Here is a 24,095-nt window from a genome sequence, read left to right on the forward strand (position 1 = left end):
AGAGAGTTGGCAATAAACCAATGCAGTGCTCTTTACACCCAAACAATCCCCTAATCACTGGTGCTTGGAACCTCTCAGTCATCCTGATCCCACCCTCTCATTCATCCCCCATGAAATTTTATCCACCCTCCCATCCTCTAGTCATCCCTTCGCTCACCACATGAATCTTGCCTTCAACCCCTTTCTGAAGATTGCTGAGAGTTCCCAGCACCCTGGCTCTTTCTTCTTCAATGTGGCCTTAGAAGTGCAGGTCACTCAAAGAGGTGGACATCACTCCCCACTCCTTAAGCTCAGGCTGGGCCTGGTGACTTCATTCCAGAGGGGACAGTATGGAAGGCAGGTGGGAGAGAACCTTCACAGTGAACAAATCTGACGGGCACTACCTCACCCGGGTGATCAAGGTCAACATCAACAATCAACATCATGTTGACAGTGTGTACCTCTGATATGATGTGATGACAATTGGCACTTTGCCCCCATGACCTTCTCTCCCAAAAACTTCATAACCCGAGTCTAATCATGAGAAAATCCCCAAAATGAGGGACTTTGCACAAAAATCTGATTAGTACTCTTCACAATCATCAAGATCATCAAAATCAAGAAGGAAAGTCACATTGTCACAGCCAGGAGGAGCCAAAAATGATACGATGATTTAAATCGTATTTAATCGTATTTAACGATGGTTAAATGCAGTATGGTGTCCTGGATGGAATCCCAGAACAGGAAAAAGACATGAGAAAAAAACCAAGTAAACATAAATAAAATACAGACTTAAGTTAACAACATGTCAATCTTGGTTCATTAACTATTACAAAAGAATTATGTTAATGCAAGATGTTACTCACATGGAAAACTAGTATATGGAAACTATTATCTTCTCAAATTTTCTGTCAGTTTAAGACTGCTCTAAAAAGAAAATTTATTAAAATAAAAACAAAATAACTTCCATTATTTCTCTTAGTCCCAATCTGTCAAATCTAAAGTTCTTGGTACTATTTCAGAGATCTTCAGTAACATGACCCGTGATAGCTATTTAGATATCTAAGAAGGAACTACATTTGTTAAGTACTTCTCACTGTGTTGATTGGTTCTGAACTCAGGCCAACCTGAAAGATGAACACTAAAGTCCTCTGCTGTCCATTTGTACGAATATACAAAGCCTCCTTTGATGAGGCCTCCTGACTACTTCCTGATCTTCATCTTCCTTGCCTTCACTCATGTCATATGCCTCACTTAGAATAACTTCTCCTCTCCTCATCTGCTTGCTCCTTGGAAGAAAAGCTATGATCAACCTAGACAGCATATTAAAAAGCAGAGACATTACTTTGTCAACAAAGGTCCATCTAGTCAAAGTTATGGTTTTTGCAGTAGTCACGTATGGATGTGAGAGTTGGACCATAAAGAAAGCTGCTCACTGAAGAATTAATGCTTTTGAACTGTGGTGTTGGAGAATAATCTTGAGAGTCCCTTGGACAGCAAGGAGATCAAACCATTCAACCCTAAAGGAAATCAACCATGACTATTCATTGAAAGAACTGATGCTGAAGCTCCAATACTTTGGCCACCTGATGCGAAAAGCTAACTCATTAGAAAAGACCCTGATGCTGGGAAAGATTGAAGGCAGGAGAAGGGGGCAACAGAGGATGTGATGGCTGGATGGCATCACCGACTCAATGGACATGAGTTTGAGCAAGTTTCAGGAGATGGTGAAGGACAGGGAAGCCTGGCATGCTGCAGTCCATGGGGTCACAAAGAATGGGACATGACTGAATGACTAAACAACTCCTCATCCACTCAAATCCAATGTGACGCACAAGGCCTAGTCCACAACCTGGCTCTTATCTGAAGCTATCACTGTAGTTTATATTCATAAAATATTTCATTCTCTTCCTTTAGGATTCTAAAGCACTAAATACCTGCACTATCGTCCAGCACTTAATTGTCTCTTGTTTTGTGTTTGCTTTTGTTTCACAATGCATCAGTTCTGACCCTAAAAAATCCCAAGTTCAGTGTTCAATTTCTCCATATGTCTGGGATTCTTCTGATATCAAATAAACTAAGTTGTTCTCTCTGTGCCCAGTTGAATTCTTTGGTCAGGGAAAACAAGGTTACCATTCAATACCACTAGTGAGGTACCTCCCCCATGAAGCTAGAGACTCCTGAACATATGACATCTCAAGGTCACTCTGTAACACTATTCTATTATTGCAACAAGAACAATTTATTGAACACTTACTATGTCCGAGGTCCTGTCATCAGTGTTTTATCCCTGTAATCACAGATAATCTTACAACTGCCTTTCAAGGGGAGTTGTTTCATTATTTCTGTTTTGCAGAGTGGAATACCAAAGCAAGGAGTTCAAAACTTTGTTCAAGAGCACACAGCAAGGAAGTCTTCTGATTCCAAAGCCCAGGCTCTGAAGCACTGGGTAGGGGGTTTCCACAGGAAAGTCTTGTGCAGCCTAGACGGAAACCATGCTGGTGTGATGTACTAGTTTCTGATTATACAGTTCAGAAATGCTGAATACCCAGCTGCATGAGAATCCCAAAGGTAACATCTGCTAGTAAATAAGCAGATGGGAAATAGCACTTCAAATACCAAAAGAAGTTATTTCAGGCTGCAGCGATTTACTGGAAAAGAACACTTGCAGGGGAAGGGGAACAGACTGAGGAAAAGCAACCCGACTTCAGGAGGACACTGCCTGCAGCCTCCACTCTTGAGCAGAGGTCTGGGCTGGAAAATTGTCTCCGGTTAGGACTGGTCTGGATTTGCAATCACACAATGATATTCCGCTGGTAAGCTTGGTTTCTGCCTAAAGACAGGAATCTTGTTCTCCTGGGAGTCTACATTTCAGAGAGACTGCTTCACTACTAAGAATACTTTCTAAGCTTCTACTGCATTGTTGCTGTTTAGTCTCTAATTCGTGAAGTGAAGTCGCTCAGTCGTGTATGCTTTTTGTGACCCCATGGACTGTAGCCTACCAGGCCCCTCCGTCCATGAAATTTTCCAGGCAAGAGTATTGGAGTGTGTTGCCATTTCCTTCTCCAGGGGATCTTCCCGACCCAGGGATCGAACCTGGGTCTCCAGAATCACAGGCAGATGCTTTACCATCTGAGCCACCAGTCGCATCCAACTCTTTTGTGACCCCATGGACTGTAGCCCACCAGGCTCCTCTGTTCATGGGACTTCCCAGGCAAGAATACTGGAGTGGGTTGCCATTTCCTTCTCCAAGGAATCTTCCTGACCCAGGGATCAAATCTGCTTTTCCTGCATTGGCAGGTGGATTTGTTTTTAACCACTAAGCCACCAGGGAAGCCCTTCTACCTCATCAGTTCCCACTTAATTATAAACACGTATCACACAGATGTGTTCTCCCCCTCCTACCACTTCTCTCTGCCTCCTACTCCCTTTCTTTATGCTAGAGTGGCACTATTATTGAGCCTAGGAATCAAGAAACTCAAGAGTTTAAATAAATGCATAGAGTGCTTAATTCACAGTTTACCTAAAAGTCCATTTCCTGCTGTGGCAAGTGGTAGTTACAGGAAGCTACCCACTGTTACTGTGTCGTTAGTTACCCAAAATGATCCTTCCCTTGAATTGGCTTCTGTGACCTAATTTTCTCCCACCATGTTAGTCTGGTAATCAGGATTATTATTTGGCTCAAAGCACAGGGCTGCCTTAGCACAAACACCCCCAGCAAGCAGTCGGATGGCTCTAACTTTCTGCCACTTCGGGCTTTCCACTTGTAAGAGGTCCCAGTATCTGCCGTTTCTTTTCTGAGCCAATGCCATAGGCCTCTGCTATTCCTCCCAACATAAAAGACACCGTCAGCCATGGGGCAGCTGGGATCCTGATTATAGAAACAGCCCAGGCTCTAATCCAGTTAATCTGATTCTCGCAAGGCAAAGAGGTGCTAGGATTATAAAAATTCAGCTAGGAAATTTCCTCCGTGTAAATCATAGGATGCTTCTACCCTGCCAGGCTACGGCTGCCTTTTACGTATAAAGGTTAATCTTAGAAAGGGTTTAACATCAGCTTGGGTGTCTTATCCTCCTGCTTCTAAAAGAGTGACTCCCTCGACACACCTTTAGGTTGAGATGACTCATCGAGGCAACACCCTTCTTTGACCTCTCCTAGTCCATCTCTGACAGCACTGAGTGATTTGACTTTGGAGCCCAGTCATGGGTATAAAGCTCCACCTCTCCTCTTGAACAGCAATTAGAAAGGACTGTGGGTTAGGAGTGAGGAGACTCCCAGTCCTGCATCTCCTGCCATGTGCCTCCACTTCCCCCAGGCCACACAAAAGGGCTTAAGAATACCTCACAGGGTGGAAATGGAGACAACGGGAGGTCATCTTCTCATGGGCGCCCCCACAGTGCCGGCCTGACACATCGATGCCCGAGTCAGCTGAATGTCGAGAGAGGCAGTCACTAATCCCTATGAGCAGGAATTTCTAAAGTATAATAAAAATCCCTGCTGAAATGTGATACAGCCTTTTAAGGTCACCCAGGGCTCTCAAATTGTCCCTGCACCAGCAATTCCATTTAGAAATGGATTAAGTCGAAAAATTGGGCTGTGACTTCAGCCTGAAGCCTGCTGCCAGAACACCACATCTTTCTGGACTGCTGGAAGAGCCACCTCTGTGCTGACTCTGAGGCTGGGAGGGATGCTGGTCCCCCTGGGGCCATTGAGGGTACTCAGATGAAGACTGAGGGTCACAGGCTATCAGCATTTAGGCCTCGGGTCCTGGGATGGGGTTTAACTTCAGGCCTGAAACCACCATGGCCTTCTCCAAATCCAGACACTTGAGAGGTGTTTAAAAAAACAAAGAACGAAGAAGTTGATTCAGGACCAGGATGCTTCCCAGCCATGTTTGCCTTTTTGATTTTTGGCTGCTTCTACTTATTAGTGCACTCGGAATTACTAATTAGTTAAACAGTATTTCAACAGCCACTACGGAGAACAGCAGGGAGATTCCTTAAAAAACTAGGAATAAAACTACCAGGGGGCCCAGCATTCCCACTACTGGGCACATATCCTGAGAAAACCCTGATTGAAAAAGACACTTGTACCCCATTGTTCATTGCAGCACTATTTACAATAGCTGGAACATGGAAGCAATCTTGATGTCCAGGGACAGAGGAATGGATAAAGAAGCTGTCATACATATATACGATGGAATATTACTCACCATAAAAAGGAACATATTTGAGTCAGTTCTAATGATGATGAACCTAGAGCCTATTATACAGAGTGAAGTAAGTCAGAAAGAGAAAAGCAAATATCATATATTAACGCATATATATGGAGTCTAGAAAGATGGTCCTGATGAACTTATTTGCAGGGCAGCAGTGGAAACACACACATAGAGAACAGGCTTGCGGACACAGCTGGGGAAGGGGCGGGTGGGACAAATTGAGAGAGTAGCATGGAAACACACATATTACCATATGTAAAACAGATAACCAGTGGGGATTTGCTCTATGACTCATGGAGCTCAAACCAGTGCTCTGTGACAACCTAGAGGGGCGGGATGGGGTGGGAGGTGGGAGGGAGGTTCAAGAGGGAGGCGACATATGTATACCTGTGACTGATTCATGTTGATGTATGGCAGAGACCAATACAATATTGTAAAGCAATTATTATCCAATTAAAAATAAATAATTTTTTAAAAAACAAACAAAAAAAAGTATTTTAGACAAATTAATGAACATAGTTAATGTGTGTATGCTTAGATTAACCTCAGTGAGCGCTCAAGCACCAAGAGTGGTGAGCTGCTTTGGCTCCTGCCTGCTGCAGATAGCTGGCTGCACAAGGCTCTGCCCAACTGTGTGCTCAGCGACTTCATCTTAGTAGCCTGACGTCAGCCATGGGGAGGGTATTTACACCAGGGAAATCAGCAGACTTAACCAATCAGGGCTTTGCCCTGTGCCTACTCCCAGAGTCCGCTGTTACACATTTACTAACACAGCACTGTGCCCGAGGCTTGCCTGCTAGGAAACAGCAACGTGAGGCTTTAATTCACATGGCGGTAAATTTCAGAAACAAGATTTGAATCCTCTCCGAAGCGGCCTTCCCGCTCCTGCTCTGTGTGAATAAACACACACCGTCACCTCTCCCCGGGTCTCTCTGGAGTCTGCACACCCAAGGGGAAGAGGAAAGCGAAGGACCTGAGTTCACAGCATCCAACATACAGAGTCACACACGATCTTACAAACGCTGGGACTGCTCTTTAGGTATTTAGGCTCCTTCCAGAAATGAAGTTCTGACTTGTTCAGGCTTTCTGTATGACATAACTCCGCCCAGTGTTACCTTTGCAAGAAAAGGCAAACACACAGAATCTATACGTGTCACCTTGCCAGGTATTTTCCTAGTCACCCAGGTGATAGAAAACCTGACCCTGGGTGGTTTGATTATTCTCTCATTTAACTTCAGGGATTCATCCGCAGGAGTGGGAGAAAAGAGATTATTTCCTGAAGTTTAGCAAAGCTCAGACCTAGAAAAATCTATCACTGGGAAAGAAAGAAATATATTTGAAGTTCAACATGGGACCGGAGGAGAGGACAGTGAGACATTAAATAAATACCTCCATTGAAACTCCTGAATTCCAATGCTTGGGAAATAACTTCTTATCTACAGTCAACAAATAATGACCATGTGAGCGCCGCTGTGTGTGCTGTGTTGTCCCAGGCCTTCTGGGGAACTGTGGAGACAGACCACCCAGGCCCCGCCCCCCCAGTGATGTACACAGCACACAGGAAGCGCTCCCTGGAGAGCTGATCAATGCAGAGAGAAAGTGCTGTCCTGGGAGGGTAGGACAGCCTTTTGTCCTAGGCTAGGACTTCAGAGGGCTTCCCTGGTGGCTCAGCTGGTAAAGGATCTGCCTGCAGTGCTGGAGACCTGGGTTTGATCCCTGGGTTGGGAAGATCCCCTGGAGAAGGGAAAGGCAACCCTCTCCAGAATTCTGGCCTGGAGAATTTCAGGGACTGTATAGTCTATGGGGTCACAAAGAGTCGGACACAACTGAGGACTTCCTGAAGAGAGAAGCATGCAGTAGGCTGGGACAAATAGCTGGAGAAAGTTTCAGGGAGGAGGTAGGGGAATTTGAGACCATGGTGTGGGCAGAAGGTGAATAGTGACAAGGATGTTTTAAGGGGAGGGAGGGTGGGAGCCAGGCCTGGAGGTGGGAGAGCCACAGCTTGTTGGGCAGCCTTCTGACCCAGAGGCTTCATGGGCAAAAGCAGTGTAAGGTGAAAGTGACGGCCCTTCTTCCAAGATATTCATGTAAATCCCAGAAACTGGCCTCAAAGAGTTTACAGTTTAATAGGGTAGGGTAGGTAGAGGAAGGTGAAGGAAAGGGGAGACAGACAAGGAGACAGAGAGATGGAGAAAGAGAAAGAATGTAAATGGAAATACAAGGTAGAGAGTAAATCGTGTGCTGCAATAAAAGTGTAAATTGAGAGAGAAACCAGAAAAAAAATTCAAGATGAAAGTATCCTCTCAGCTGGACCCTTAAGAAAGGGTGGGAGGCAGGATTTAAGTGAGTGGGAAGGAAGAGTAAGGCATGGTAGACAACGGAGGGGTGGGATGGGGTATGTTTGGGGACCATCAGGACACCTGGTTTGGCTTAAACATAGTGAGCAAAGAGCAACATGGAATAGAAGACAGTGAACAAGGCTCGTCCTGGACATCCTTGCAGGGTAAGCTAAGGACCAGACTCTGCAGCTTCCTCACCTCCCCGGGAAGGAGGTCTTGAGATGAGTGATAGTATCAGAGTACAGTTAGCCTATTTCTTAGGTGCTGAGTTAGGACCATCTCGCAGCTCACGATGCAGACGAACTGGGAGCCATGTGCTGTGACAAGATGGCTCTCAGGGAGGGGACCCCTCCAGCCATGGGATGACCACAACCTGGATTCTGGTCGGACAGACCTCATGTGACTCCAGGCTCCACCCCTCTTAGCTCTGTGGTCTTGAAACAAGTTACTTTTCTTCCCCAAACCTTACTTTCCTCTTCTGTAAAATGGGGATAAATTCTATTCAGACACTTACGAGGATAAATGAGTTAATGTCTGTAAAGTGCCCGGCACTTTTCCCAACAGACAGTGAGCATGCACCAAAGGGAAGCCATGATGGTCCCCACAGTGTTTCAGTGAGGGAATATGGTGAGCTGTACTTTAAGGTCCTTGATCATAAATAGATAACCATGTGCTCCACCTGAAACACAAATAACGCTGAATTTCCAACTCTGCTCTTTTATGACTTTTAGCAACAGACACATGCTCTTCTGCTGGGTAACACCCAGTGAATATTCAGTGTGCTTAATGAATCTTATAACTTTCTGTATCATCATTTCAGGTTAACTTATAAAAACAAAATAGTAGATTTTGTTTTATCAGCATATAATTCACATATCCTAAAATCTAACAGCATATAATTCACATATCCTAAAATCTACCCATTTAAAGTGCACAACTCAATGTCTTCAGGAACATTCACAGTATTATGTGACCATAACCATAAGTTGTAATTTTGGTATTTTCTGGTACATTTTTATCACCCCGAAAAGAGACCCCACACCCATTAGCAGTCACGCCCCATCCCTACTCTGCTTGTTTATGCGTGCTAAGTCACTTCAGTTGTGTCTGACTATTTGTGACGCTACGACTATAGCCTGCCAGGCTCCTCTGTCCATGGGATTCTCCAGGCATTAATACTGGAGTGGGTTGCCATGCCCTTCTCCAGGGAATCTTCCTGACCCAGGGATGGAACCCACATCTCTTGTGTCTGTTGCACTGGCAGGCAGGTTCTTTACCAGTATCTCCACCTGGGAAGCCCTTCCCCTGTTCAAACCTGGACAACCACCAATCTATTTTCTGTCTCTATCTATTTTAAATAGTAGGTCTGACTTGCATCTGTTAGTCTCAGCTTCTCAACATTAGTACAGTAATCAGAAGGAAAAACTGTACAGGCACAAACAAGGATTTTCCAACACCCTCCACACACCCCACCCCTTACTAATGCATGGAATCCTCTCTGCTAAAGTATATCTTTGTTTTCCACCAACACATCCCCACTCTGACAAGTGTCCTCATTATCACTTCATTTCTGCTGCCTTCTTGAGAAAGAGCCCATTAGAAGAAAAAAAAAAAAAATTGAATGAGATACCATCAGACCCAGTTCACTCTCATGTGGGAGTTTTCACAAACACAACTTGCCTAGGGGTATGTCAACACTGGAGATTTGCCAGAAAACTAGAAACAAGAGGATGTACGTCTGAGTAATTTCTGAGTAATTGGTTCCTCACCAAGTAGGGTGCCACGAGGGGCTTAGGGGACAGCTGGGAAGAACGCACAGAGTTTATGTCTTCAAACAGTGTGGGCTTTTGACTCATGCATTCAATTCCTTTGCTACAGAGCAACTAGAGTGATCTTTTAAGGGCATAATTCAAGCAGATCACACCACCAACTAAGGCCTCCAGGCAGCTCCTGCTGCGTTATCCAAGACGCCCTAGGGTAGCCCACAGACCCCGTCCACCGGTCTGGTCTCTTCTCATGCCCTCTTCACACTGCTCCCCAAGCTCCAGTTCCTGCTGCTTCAAGATCTCCTCCTGCCCTCTGCTTTCCCAGAAGGCTCGTCCCCCAGGTATTTGCAGACTGGCTCCTGCTCTTCCCGTCTCATCCTAAAGTATCTCCCATGCCAACCTTCCGAGAGCTCTCCTGGGACCACCCAGGTAGAATCAATCTGCCTGCTCCCCCCATCTCTGCTTACTTGCTTTAAACTTAGCACCATCTATACATTCTCTTTCTTTCTTTTCTGTCCTCTATTACAAGGTTACTGTCACTGTATCCCACAGTTCCTGGCACAAGGTCTGTGCTCTATAACTGTGGGATCAGTGTGTTCTTTCCCTTAACACTAGCCTGGTTTTCTGTCTCTTTTCCATAGTAACAGCCTTTGGGTGACATAGAAAGTTGGTTAAATGCCTTGTGTTTGCCAACAGTCTCTATCAATTAGTCTCTATCAATTTTGAAGATGTCAATAAACCCAACTAATGACATAAGATACAAGACTTGCTTAAATTTCTGACTCAGGAAAACAAAAACAAAAGCTGAAGGAATGAGCTTACTGGTGGGCCAGTTTCAAATCCACTGTGGCCGAGCTTCTCTCTGAATGAGAACCACACAAAGGAGCGCAATTTCCAGTTGAACTGACCTGAGGCAGGAGCGGAGGTGGCATCAGAGCCTTGGAAAGGGTAAACAAGGGCACGGTCCCCAGAGCATGACATGACATGACATGACATGACATGATGATGGGAGGAGCCAGCAGGGGCTGCTGCAGAGCGGGTGGACAGCCTCCTCGGCAAGAATCCTGGGCACACCCGGCTTCTAGCCTCCAACTTTTCAGAACAACTGTTCTTACAAAATCCACACATCCCTGCACCAAATTATTATCAGACATCTTGTTTCATTCCACAGGGTGAAGATGAACTAGGATTGGCAGCTCACTTGCCCAGGGGGTGTGGGACTCAAGAACCCAGCCGGGGGAGGTCCTTAGTGATGTTTTATGCCAGGACAGTAGGGATGACTGGCCACGGGAAGCCACGCGTGTGGTCCAGAGCAGGGTCTCATGACAAAAAGGTACACAGTCTTACTCTGCTTAAGGTGAACTTCAAAGAGACTGCCCAGCAGGAATGGGTGGTTCCTCAACTCACCCATTCAGCTTTGTTCACTTGCCTGCATCCCCAAACTAATCTGCTCACTGAACTCCATCCCAGGGAACATGGTGGCCCCTTCACACACAACTTTACTCAGTCCAGAGGGACAATAATAACAAAGGCGGCAAGAGCAAACGATTACTGAGCTCTTTCTGTGAGCTTCCCTGGTGGCTTAGATGCTAAAGAATCTGCCCTCAATGTGGGAGACCCGGGTTTGATTCATGGGTCAGGCGGATCCTCTGTAGTAGGAAATGGCAACCCATTCCAGTATTCTTGCCTGGAGAATTCCATGGAGAGAGGAGCCTGGTGGACTATAGTCCATGGATTGCAAAAAATCAGACACAACTGAACAACTAACACTATCATTTGTTAGGTGACAAGCATTATTTTATTTTAAGATTTCTTGATGTGGACCAGTTTGTAAGTCTTTATTGGATCTGTTACATTATTGCTTCTGTTTTCTTTTTCTTTTTTTGGCTGTGAGGCATGTGGGATCTTAGTTCCCCAATCAGGGATCAAACCCACATGCCCTGCATTGGAAAGTGAAGTCTCCCAACCATTGGACCACAGGGAAGTCCCCCTGGGCATTCCTTTAAATGGCTTATAAATATTAACTGAATCAATCCTCACAACAACCCTATGAAGTTGGTACTACTGATATCCTTATTTTCTGATGAGGAAACTGAGGCATGGGGGAGCAGGGGAGGATTCAGTGACTTGCTCCAGGTCACACAATAAGTTAACCGTGGAGTCAGGATCCGAACCCTGGGCAGTCTGGCTGCAGAGCTCCTGCTTCCAGGCAAGCTTAAAATATCCCAAAGGCTTTGGGGATAATCTTACAAAGTTATCAAGGTAAATGCAGCAATTGTACTGCAAGGGACAAACGAGAAAGAGATGAATGTGTTCAGGGAAGGGCTTCACCAGTTCAGCTCCAAACCTGTGTGTGTCTCCTGAAAACCCCAGCTGCAGGTAGATTGACTGCCTCTCTGCTCAGTTACAAGTTTAGTTCTCATTGCCTACATTTTAGGTTTCTTTTTCTCTGCAAGGAATATTGGGTCATTCCCTTTGGCTCTGGGCTGTGCCCCTACCCTACTATTCTCTACAGATCAACTGATCTTCAATTAACATTTCTGAGCTTTTTACACATGTTATCTCATTGAAATGAATCTTGACAATAAAGATATGAGATGGGTAGTATGAGTTTTCTCCCATATGTTTTGCTTTATATCAAAGTTTAAGGCATTAAGAAGGCTTATATGCATGAAAAGTTCAGAGACTGCATGATGGTAACTGCCTGCCTTATCTCTCCTCCCAACCACTCGCTGCCCACCATAAGCAGATATGTTCAACTTTTGGTGTTTTTCTTGGACTTCATCACTACGTTTCTTGGTCTTACAAAAGTCTTACTGCTATTTTTACTGCTACATTCTTATACCAACTCAGCCACTACTTGCTAATGTCTTGTTCTTACTAATATGGCAAAACCACAGTTAATTTTCAATTTAATTTTAATTTTCAATTTAAATTTCAATTTAATTTTAATTTTCAATTAACTGTGGTCAGTGCTTACACACTGAGAATGTCATTATCATTGTACTAGAACTTACAGTGCAATCTGTGAATACAGTGCCTTTCTTGTACCTTTTTTTTTTCTTCTAGACTTCATCATTTCCATGGGTAAAGAATCTGCCTGCAGTGCAGGAGACACAGGAGATGTGGGTTTGATCCCTGGGTCAGGAAGATCCTCTAGAGAAGGAAATGGCAACCCACTCCAATATTCTTGCCTGAAAAATCCCATGGACAGAGAAGCCTGGCAGGCTGCAGTCCATAGCGTCTCAAAGAGTCAGACACGACTGAGTGACTGAGCATACAGCTCACACTAGCCTAGTTTCTGATGAACAATCCATCACAGGCTTTTTTTTTTTTTTTCTTTTGCAGACCTAACCAATAATTCTTTGCAGTGCTCAAACTTCTCAGATAACTTATCAAACCTCCACACTTGAAGAGAAAAGTGGGTGTTCTTTGCTATTTTCACTGAAGAAAGAAACAGAATCATACTCAGGTGAAGAGCTTGGCTCTACATCCTCTGGAAAGTGGGGAGTCGTGATTCAACTGATACCAACCCCAGCATTCGCTCCCTGGCATCACTGCCTCTGGGGAAGGAAGACGTGCAGGCCATGGGCTGCACAACTCCAGAGGGGGCCGCTCACCCATGTGAGGATGAGAATGGAGGGAGGCGACACGCAGGTCCTGTAAAAACAAGGGGACTTTCCATCTCATCTTCAAACCTGCACCTGATGGTCTGACAGTGCACAGGTAATATTGTATCGGATACTCTCTGGCCTAGCAGACTGCTGCTCCCTGCGCAATGATAGATCACCTCTCAGATATCCCAAGAGAGGGGTGCATGTGTGCTAAGTCGTTCACTCGTGTCTGACTCTTTGAGACCCTATGGACTGTAGCCCACCAGGCTCTTTTGTCCATGGGATTCTCCAGGCAAGAATACTAGAATGGGTTTTCATGCCCTCCTCCAGGGGATCTTCCTGACCCAAGGATCAAACCCACATCTCTTATGTCTCCTGCATTGGCAGGTGGGTATATTTTACCACTATCACCACCTGGGAAGCCCCAAGAGAGGGGTGGTCTCTTTCCAAAGCTCCCTACGTTTTAATGCTTCTTGAGGTGCTCTGATAGGTCCATACTGAATGCTATATAAACACATGATGTCCAATCAATGGAGGTGAATAGCTGTTGCATTGATGATGGGTGACATGGTACCTCACAGACTGCCCAAGTCCTGAACTTGTTCCCCTCTCCCTGGCTGTGATGTACAAGCAATGGAACCAGGTGAGCATGGTCACAGAAGAGAGGTGACGTGGAATCATAGGGGGAAATTCTTCTAAATGAAAAACTCATTCCAGAAATATCAGGTTTAGATGCTAGTGAGTCCTGAATGGGGGCTTCCTTTGGACTTTCTGCTGAACTTCAACCACGTAGCATTTTACTCTGAATTTAATAGCTGGGTCAGTTCTTAACTGTATCAAGCACCCCAGAAGATGACACCAAATTTTGGTCAACTTCTGTTTAGGATAAAATGACCACTAAAAGACCTAATCTTTTAGACCACTAAAAGATTCTGAAATCATCCTGTCAAAACTTTTTTAGTTTTAAGTGAAGAAATTCAAGGTAATCAAAATGTATCTATTAAGCACTATTTTAAGTGTCAAGAATGGAAACATGCTTGCCCCTGAAAGTACCTTATTCTGTTTTTATCCAATACTAATTTGATGCAGATGTTCTAAACCAATGGTTTTCAAATTTCCCGTCTTGACCCAATGACCCAAAATGAATCACGACCAACTTGTGTGCTCAGTCACTCAGTGTCTGCCTCTTTGCAACCCCATGGACTTTAGCCTGCCAGGCTCCTCTGTCCATGGGATTTCCCAGGCAAGAATACTACAGTGGGTTTTCATTTCCTCCTCCAGGGGATCTTCCCAACCCAGCGATTGAACCCAGATCTCTTACTGTCTCCTGCATTGGCAGGTGGATTCTTTACCACTGAGCCACATAATAAAAAAATAGAGGAGACTAGAAAAGAGCAGAGAGTAAATGTTAAGTATTGTTTCACATGACTTTTTCATTAGCGATCTACATGTGTAAGTGCACAAGTCTTTAGTCTTTTTGTGTGAAAATGTGTTTCTTATTGTGGGTAGGCTTGGTGAGCACAGACCACAATCAGACCACAATCAGACCACAATCAGAAGGTCCTTTGGCTGAGTCCTGCCCACAGATATGTTTTGTTTGGCCTACATGAAGATTTTTTTAAGAGAAAGTTGAATCACTTGCCAACTTTAAGCATCTGGAGATTTTTACATAAAAACCCCTATTTCCAGTCACTCTTGGAAACTGGAAGGTCTGGCCCCGTGGCCCACATCCCTCCGTTCCTAGTTTTGTGTGAACCAGGATAGAGCAGTAGAGTGGCTTTTCCTGTCGAGAGGGCCCTACTGTCCCGTCTGTCCCCATCTCCACTCATCTAGGTCATCTGCCTGATTCTTAGAGGCATCTGAATGTACAACCTCTGGTTCTGTCCATCCTCAACTCAACCTGACCTGCAAAGCCCTCCATTTACCCTCCCCCTTGGTTACTGCAGTACCTCCTGACTAATGGTAGTTCCTGCCAAACCCAGCTGGCTGCATTTCCTTCACTGCTTCTGTTTTGCCAATTGGAAATCTTTCTCTCATTTCCCCTTTATTCATTTGTTGCACTCCTGTTCATCCTTCAAAGCCTAGCCTTCCATGACCTCCCAGGAGAATTAACCACCCCCCTGCATTGCAGTCCCACATTAAAGAGTTCTCTGTTGCATACATTTCACATTGTATCCTAATTATTTATTTTTGTGTTAATGTCCCTTGTTAGAATGTGAGTGCTTTTAGGTCAAGAATTGCATTTTGTTTCTGTACCCAGATTGCCAGTCTCTTATTAGGCTCTGAATAAACACTTAAGAATATCCATCTCTCTACCCATACACATCCTCCATCCACTTGTCAGTTCATTCAACATTCACTGAATACTTACCATGGAGCAGACAATGTATAATGGGTTTGAATTGAATTAAACACCATCCCTAACCGGAAGAAATTAACAGAACCCTTCAAAAAGAAAAGAAAGTGAAGTCACTCAGTTGTGTCCGACTCTTTGCGACCCTGTGCACTGTAACCTACCAGGCTCCTCTGTCTATGAGATTTTCCAGGCAAGAATACTGGAGTGGGTTGCCATTTCCTTCTCCTGGAGATCTTCCTGACCTAGGGATTGAACCCAGGTCTCCCACATTGTAGGCAGACACGTTACTGTCTGAGCCACCAGGGGAGTCCCTGAAGAACTCTTCAAGACCAATCTTAAATGCTCCCTTTTCTGTAAAGCCTTTTCTGATTCGTTTGAAACACTAACTCTTCCTTCCTTTGAACCTCAGCAGGATACCTTGATACTCCTCCTGATCACCTCATGTGGCTTCTGTTTTCAATCAGCACCCCTCCCACCACTGGCTAATTCATTAACCTGCTGAAGGCAGGACCTTTTCCATGTATTAGGTTACCCTCAAAATGCCTTGCAGAGAGTAGACATTTATAAATTTGTGATGAGTTCAAGACACCAGTTGCCATGGCTCACTGCTTCAGGCTGGGTTCTTCACACATGGCAGGACTGGAAACATCTTCTAGCTGAGCAGGAACAGCATCATTGAACCTAGTCCAGCAGATACCATTCCCACTGTCAGCCCCAAAACTGAGCCCCAGTAGCTGTCCAGACAGGGATCCCCCAGATGGTGCACAGCAATCCAGCAACACTCCTCTAGCCCCACATGCCACTTGGGGGACCTTCCACAGACCAGGGGACCCACAGCCCCTGCCATTTTTCTGAGGGGTATAGCCCTCTCTCTCATGTCCCTCCAGATACTCCAGTGTGAAATAACCTTGCTATCTTTTTCTACCATTCTCTGCTTCTTTTAATTTTTCTTAAATTTCTCCCTTCACAGTATTTTAAATAGCATTATGAATACAGATTGTTGAACAATCTGTAGTTGAACAACAGAATATAGAACAACAATAAGAATATAGACCAATACAATGGTCTATATTAAAACTGCTTGAGGTTTTAATAACACATTTTAGCTCCTCAGAAACTAAACAGTTGCAGCTTTTGTAAGCCAAGATAGCTCCTGAAACTGTCTCCAACCAAAGGATTCCAAAGAGGTCTATGAACCCCAGTAAAAGTGCTCAACCCTTCAGAATTAGGAGTGATGGTTACAAAATGGTATATTTGTGCCTTGACTCCCCCAAGCCAAGCTGAGCCCCAACTCACTCCCAGGAAAAAGTGACCTGTAACTGCCCCCGACTCCCACCCTGCCCACCCCCTGCACATCCAGTGTCATATACTGACAACAGTCTCCTGGTCACTCAAGGCTCACCGAAGGTCTCCATTTTATGAACTGAAGCTTCATCCTATGCTGCAAGAGAGTCAAAATGAAAACAGTGCTCTTGACTTTGCCATCTGCATTATAAGCAAGATAAAACTGGCAAGAGAGAGCAGAGAGGCTACTTATATAAAAGTTCTCTCTTCTCTGCCTAGAACACGGATCATTTTAAGGACAAGAAACCAGGATAGTGTCCAAGTATGGTCCCTGAACCATGAGCATCAACATCACTTGGGAATTGCTAGAAGTGCAAAACCTCAGGCCCTTCCTCAGATTTACTAAATCAGAACTCTGGGACCACGGTCCAGAAATCCCCACTCTGACCAAACTCCAGGTGGCCCTGATGTCTGCTAACATTTGAGAATCACTGCCCTAGACAGTAATTTCTCTGAAAGCTTAAGAAAGCCAGCATCTTCACGGTTAAGTCTAAGTATTCAAAAAAGTCAGCCTGTTTGATTGAAATGGGACACAGAAACTCACCCCTGGTGCCCCCCAAGGCACAGTGGACCATAATAGCATTAATCATGTCACTGTGAACACAAATACAATGTTTCAGAGAAAAGAGGTCATGCCTACAAATATTCACCCTCCCCCACTGCTAACAAAATTTGCCCTTGACTACACAGCTCCTGCCAGTTTGGGATAAACATACCTCTCGGTATGAGTCACCATCAGACCAACACACAATGAAATAGGAAGCTGGGCTGGTTTCTACTGTGGTGTGCCCAGAGCAGGCTCAACCACAATGGGAAGAAATCCTGCACCACTCACCCATCACTGAACCTTCTGAAAAGTCCTCTGACACTCTAATGCTGGCTCAGGAAAACACTCAGTGTTTTGGCTTTGGCATATGAGATTCCAGCACTATGAGGACCCTCCTGCTTGCCTCCCAGGGGCAGTGAATATGATGATGACATCAAGGGGCTCCCTCCTCACAGAGAATCACTGCCAAGATTTTGCTTTTAGTGGGTTGGGTCTCACTTAGGACATCTTTTCTGCAGGACTTTGGAAAGTTAATTTCTTGTTCTTTAAAAGAGTTTCTGTGAAGCAGTACTGGTTGTTTCACCCTCTCTGGTCACCCGACCAGGTCATCAGAGAAGCAAGAAGCAGGACCACTTCTAAGTGGCCCAATCAGCGGAAGATGGCTCTCAAGAGCTCTGGGTAAGTTTAAGTCAATGTATTCCTTCTCTCTGGATAAGTAAAAGGCTATCCACTCCAGTATTCTGGCCTGGAGAACTCCATGGACTGTTATAGTCCATGGGGTTGCAGAGAGTCGGACACAACTGAGCGACTCACTTCACTTCCTTCCTTCTCTCAGATGTCTTTCCATAGTCAGCTTTAACTCTAATTGTGGAAACAAAATCTTTTCCCTCTCTTTCTCTCTGAACAAGCATTTCTTTAGACATTAATGAGTAGGTGGCAGAGGACAAAGATTTGTTGTGATTTTTTAAAATGTGAAGTTCTTTCCCTTAGCCTTAGAAATCCCATCATCTAGACAGCCCTTTAGTCCTGAAGACAAGTGGGGCAGAGTCAGACTTCCTGGTGAGAGTAGTACTATTTCATTTATAAAACAGTAAGAGAAATTCACTCTTGGGTTTTTTTTTTCCCTCTCCAGTGGAATATGGTGACAAAACTGGATCTCCGCCATCTCTAAAGATGCAAAGTTCACAACTGAGATGTTTGTGTAAGCCAGTAATCCAGAAAATGTATTCTGAAGCTTGTAGCATCATGGTGTCTCTTTAAATCAATAGTTTCCCTTTAGACTTTACTTAGGAAATGTTCTTGTCGTTGGTGTCCCCTTGAAAAACTTGGAGCTTTTCAAGTTAAGGAAAAACGAACAACCTAGACAGTTCCAGGAGCAGGTCAGGGTGGGATACGAAACAGCCACCTGGAAAGCAGGGTTGGGAAACTGACTCTAGGAGGAGCTAGTCTATACCAATAGGGGGCCTGGGAGGTGACTCGAATGGATGATGAATTATCACACTGCAGAGAGCAATCTGTTCTCAGACTTCCCCGAGGATGGAAGAGAAATGGGTTTCGATTACATTAGGCAGTGTGCACGCTCCTGAGTGGGGAGTGTTTGTGTGGGTGTGGGTGTTTGGGAGGAGTGGGATGGGGCGGAAGGACAGACACCGTTAGAGGCAGCAACACTTGGCAATTCTAAAGGTTGTTTCATAAGACAGTATATGAAGTCAGCAACTCCTGAGGGAGAGATGAACACCCTTTCATAAGTCATACAGGTGATAGATTGTTGTTTAATTTCTCTTGTGTTGACTTAGGTGCTCAGAGTAATTTGAGAAGAATTTACAGAAGGAATGGGCCTTTGAAAACCATTGTAAAGAAGCAGAACTTGAGTTAGGTCATGGGCAAATATGTAAAAGGAGACAATATGTATTTCTCACGGGGCAGGAGGGGCAGAATGACACCATGATGGAGATGGAAAATATATCCATGATTATTCAAATAGAAAAAATGGGGGGCGGGGGTTGGAGCATAGGTACAATTAGTGCAGATTCTGCAGCCAGAACGGCCTGAGTAGAAAATCAGCTCTTCTACTTTTTGGCTAAGTGATCTCTGGCAAGTGTCTAAACTCCCATGAATCTCCTCTTTCTCATTTACTGAAAGGGAGGAGTGCCACTGACCCTAATGGGCTCAGAGATTAGAGATGATGTATATAAAGCTGTCAATGCAAAGTTATTTCAATAACTGGCAGGTTTAATAATAATATTAAAAATAAAACAAGATTGGCTTAGATGGGGGAAGGGAGGAGGTAATTTAAGGACTTAGAGAGAATCCTCAATGATTAGCAGGAAGTGTTGAAGTTTACCTTGTCACTCATTTAGGTGGAGTGACACCATTTCCATTTTCACCTGGAAATATGATGACATCAGCATCCTAAGAGGATGACTTTCGTGCCCATCTGTAGGGCACATTTGAGGCCCAGCACACCACTGTTCTTAGAAGCTGCTAAGAAACAAGGTTGCCCCATGTGCATGTGTCTGTGTCCCATACTCTGTGAGTGTGCGTGTCCCACACTGTGTGTGTGTGTGTGTGTGTGTGTGTGTGTGTGTGTGCACGTCCCACACACTGGGATGTCAGGTGGACGGTGAACATCTCTCCATCAGGATGAACTAGAATGAGCTTCACTGGGTCCTAGTCTACTTAAAAGAGCTTCCCTGGTGGCTCAGATGGTAAAGAATCTGCTTACAATGCAGGAGATCTGGGTTCAATCCCTATGTTGGGAAGATCTCCCAGAGAAAGAAATGGCAACCCACTCCAGTATTCTTGCCTGGAGAATTCCATGCATGGAGGAGCCTGGCAGGCTACAGTCCATGATCACAAAGAGTTGGACACAACTGAGCAACTAACACTTTCACTTTTCACTATCTTAAAAGCAAGTTGGGTCATCTAACAGTGGCAGAAAACTTCTGGGAAATAAAACAAAAAATGATGTGCTCAACTGTAGAATTGTTTTCTGTGATGTGCCTCCCTCACTGCTGAATTTTTATCCATCTTACATGAAGGATAAAACCTTTTCCAAACCCTAAGCTCCCTTATTATTTAAATAAACGAGTGTTTACATAACTTAATCTCTAATATTTGCTTATACTTGTTTTCTCTAACCCTAAGAAATAATAAATCCCCTTCATGTTTATTTTTAAAACTTGCACTAGGACACACATAAGCTAGAATTAAAGTTTTTAATGAGTAGACTAGGCCACTGGAGTTGGGTAGATGAAAGTGTATTCAGGAAGACAGATATTGACTGATAAACCCACAAAAGTCTCTCCTGCCTCTTTGTTACAGGACACAGCAAGGTTAAGATGCTTTTGAATGCAACAGAGAAACAACTATTTCATGAAGATTCCCAGATCAACAAGGGTCTGTGACTAGAAGTGGGTGGGCGCCTGGTTGGGAGAGCAGAAGAGAATGAGGGTCAAAGTCGGTTGGCCAATGTCATCCCACACTTGCAGACCTGTGATCTGCCAGCAGGCTTTCTTTTGATCAGTGCCATGGAAACTTTATCCAGCAGAGAAAATGGCGGCACAAACCAGCGTGACCTAAACCATCTCCAAGTGATGAGCAACGGGGAACCTACGTCACGCCTTCAGAAGACGTCCCGAGTTCCTCAGGATGGATGCTACCATGATGCAAGCTCGCTCCAGGCTGATTTGTGTCTGCCCCAAGAGGAAGGAAGAAGCTGGAACTCTCTGGAAGCAAGAGGAAGCAGAGCGTACTGGAAAAGTCTCAGGATCAGGAGGCCACAGGTTCCAGATCTAGCTCTGACAGTGGGCCAACCTGCTTCAACTCTGAGAATCTATGACGTGCAGGTGTCAAGCTATGAACTAGAAAATTAAAGATAGAGACACAGGGTTGCTTCTGAGAGGTTTCCTCTCTAGAGATGGAGCCAGTGGGTGATAAATGCAGACACTGAGCCATGTCCTCCTTTGATGGAACACAGAGGACGAGTCTCCTCTACGTTCTCCATCCACCCACGAGTATAATAAACCTGAACTTAGTCCAGTTACCTGCTGCGTGATTTTGAGCAATTCACTAACCCTTTCTGAAGCCCAGTTTTCCCAGGTCTAGGATGAATGCCTGGACTGCAAGCGCTCCTGTGCCCTTCTGGCTTTAGAAGCTTTAATGAAATTCCTTTCTTTCCATGGAGGCCCTTGTTTTCCCACCAAAAACCCTGCCTTTCCCTGCTGTTGACTGAGGTCAATGCAATCAGGGAGCTGGGAGGCAGAAGTGGAGACTGACATGGACCTCAAAATAGAAAAGGAACAGCCTTTAATCAGTGGCTAAGGGCTTAGATAATACTAGTATGTGACCTCTTGGTGGCCTGTCCAAAGTGTTCTAGTCAGAAAGTGGTTACTGACTTGTAAAGCAAATGTGAACTCAGGCAATCCAAGCTTTGGGAAGTCTCTAATGACTTAAGAAGAGTTGCTATTTGGGGACTACTGACCTATAAAACATTCACCACGAACAGCAAGTCCAGGGCTTCCATGGGCCCCTGGGGGATGGAATTGGGAAGTGACCTTTGCAATCCCCTTTCCCATCATTCATAAATTACTCATATTGGTGAAACAAACTCAAAAGCAATAGCAGTACAGATCAGAGTCAGGTTGTTTCAGCTGTCGGGGAGGTAAAAATGAAGAGACCTGACCTTGATTAAATGTCAACGTCTTTATTTAGGGTTCCTGGTAGCACCCCAAAAAGAGAGGAAATATTATTAGAAGCACCTTTATTCTCACTAAATCATTTCATTCAATTACCCCTTAGTCGGTGTAAAACCAAAGCTAAACCCTGTGATTTATGAAAGATACATAGGCGCAGAATGGACTGACCAGAAGCTGTTTCTCTTTGTGCTAAGGTGTGGCCCTAACATGGTTAGCTGTCATGACCCTATTCCTCCATCCATCCGCTAGTATAATAAACCTGAATTGAGTTTCCAACAATAGGGATCAGTTTGAGTTCAGCATGTGCACCTCACATTTATTCCCTGTAGGGGCTTTAAGAGAAAGTAGACAAAGATAAATCACGGAAATGTTGAAGACAGCGCCCAAAGAGCAGACATCTGTGTTTATGGAGAAAAGTATGTCCACAGTCAGGAAATGTGGCAGAATACATCCAAGCTTACCAAAAAGCAAAATTCAGTGGTCGTTACTCACACTCTCAAATCATGTAGTGAAGGTCCTGAAGACATATTATTAAGAAAAAAAAATCGAGTCACAAAAAAATGACCAGAGAATGATCCTTTTTTAATACTTCTGTCTATCTATCTTATTCCTTCTATAAGTTCTCAAAGGATACATACTATTAACAATTTTGCCTGAAGAGAAAAGGAGGAATTAAAGTGAACCGGATAGGGGCAAGGGATTTCATCTTTCACTCTCTAATCTCCTCTGACACTGCACTTTCTTAACATAAGACATATTTATATGTTACTTGGATAACTAAAATCAAACACTGTTGTGCTCTTTTACATTTCCCAGACAAATGAATAAGTTAAATAACAATTCAATTCTGAAAAGTTTAACTTCCATTTCGGACCACGCCCAGTGCATAAATACTGTACACCTGTGCAGAGCGTGACCATCCTCTCCCTTTTCACATTCTTAAGACATGATTTGCCGCCCTTGACGAGTAACCCATCTTTTAAGGTGTTTGGAGGAGTGATTAGGGATGCCGCTGAAATGACAGGCTATTAGGGAGGCACACCTGGAACCTCAAAGACCGACCGCTTGGAACTTTGAGCTAAGCTTGGGCAGGTCCCAACACAGCCTAGACCTGGTAGAAGGGCCCTTTCATTACACATCTTTATTAATTTATTGATTTGGGTGGGGGTAAGTGAGGAAGAGTGAAGGCTAGGATGAAGGCAGGAAGGCAAGTCTCAAACACAACCAAAAATTCCAAATGCAATAGCAATCAAAAGAGACACACGCCCTGGGAGCTCGGCTGTGCAAACACTCCAGAAATAGGAATGCTCTTGGGACGCCCGGTTGCTAAATGAAAGGTTCTTAATGAAGTAAGTCTCTGCTCTATGCAAACCCGGACTTCACAATACAGATTCTCACACCCAGAACATGTCTGCCTGGCTTTCCATTGATCGTCTCCCATTAGGTGGCCCAGCCCTGCAACGCCAGTGCAACTTCTGCAGCCATGCACAGGGATTGATATTTATAATTACCTTTCTCCTTCACCATGGTAACCGGTGCCTTTGGTGAGCAGCGCGAGAGGAAACAGGAACAAAGTCTAGGAGCCGGAGCGCCGCTGGGCAGACAGATCGGCTGCTGCAGAGGCTGCGAGGAAGCGCCCGGCCATCCACTCGCCGAGTCCGGGCTTCTTTCTAAAATCCCGCCCCCATCTCGAGGGCCGAGCTCGGGTGCCGCCCCAGCGATCGCCGCCAAGTGGTGGCCGCGCCCTGCTCGGGGACGCTGCCCTTCGGCCGACGCAGCCACTCGTTACAGCTGCTGCTGTAACAAATGCAAAATTCCAGTGTCCTAAGCTCTGGTCACTGACACCACGTAGCATTCCTCGCGCCGGCAGAACGGGCATCAAAATGATCCCCGAGCACCGGCCCCCTCCCGGGGTCTGATAAATGATTGCCAGGAAGGGGTGGGTGGGCCGAGGAGGGGCAGCCAGCGACTGTTCCAGTAAGTCAAACTAGTCAATTGTTAGCTTATTAGTTTCCTATGACTGCTGCTTTCTCAGATTCAGCTTCTCTCAAGACCAACTGAATCAATAAAATTAGCCTTAGTAGAAAAATAATGGGAGTGACGACTTCATTTCCTTCAACTTTTAAGGTCCTGGAGGCTCAATGATAATGAAAAATGAATAATGATGTTTGACTTCCCTTGTCCCCCTTTCCCTGAAACGTGAAGCAGGGGGGAGAGGAGGCTGACAGACTGGGA

General features: G+C 44.8%; 1 protein-coding gene across 1 annotated transcript in view; it reads right to left on the reverse strand.

The window, feature by feature from the left end:
• ABLIM1 (actin binding LIM protein 1) overlaps positions 1 to 23,532 on the reverse strand; it is a 185,584-nt gene extending 162,052 nt beyond the window's left edge. Inside the window, exon 1 of the mRNA XM_061162732.1 lies at positions 23,372 to 23,532. Coding sequence (XP_061018715.1) covers positions 23,372 to 23,387 — 16 coding nt within the window. The 5' untranslated portion in view covers positions 23,388 to 23,532. The remainder of the gene's footprint in view (positions 1 to 23,371) is intronic.
• Positions 23,533 to 24,095: the final 563 nt, after the last annotated feature.

The sequence above is a fragment of the Dama dama genome, chromosome 15 (assembly GCF_033118175.1).
Source record: "Dama dama isolate Ldn47 chromosome 15, ASM3311817v1, whole genome shotgun sequence".
Lineage (NCBI taxonomy): Eukaryota > Metazoa > Chordata > Mammalia > Artiodactyla > Cervidae > Dama > Dama dama.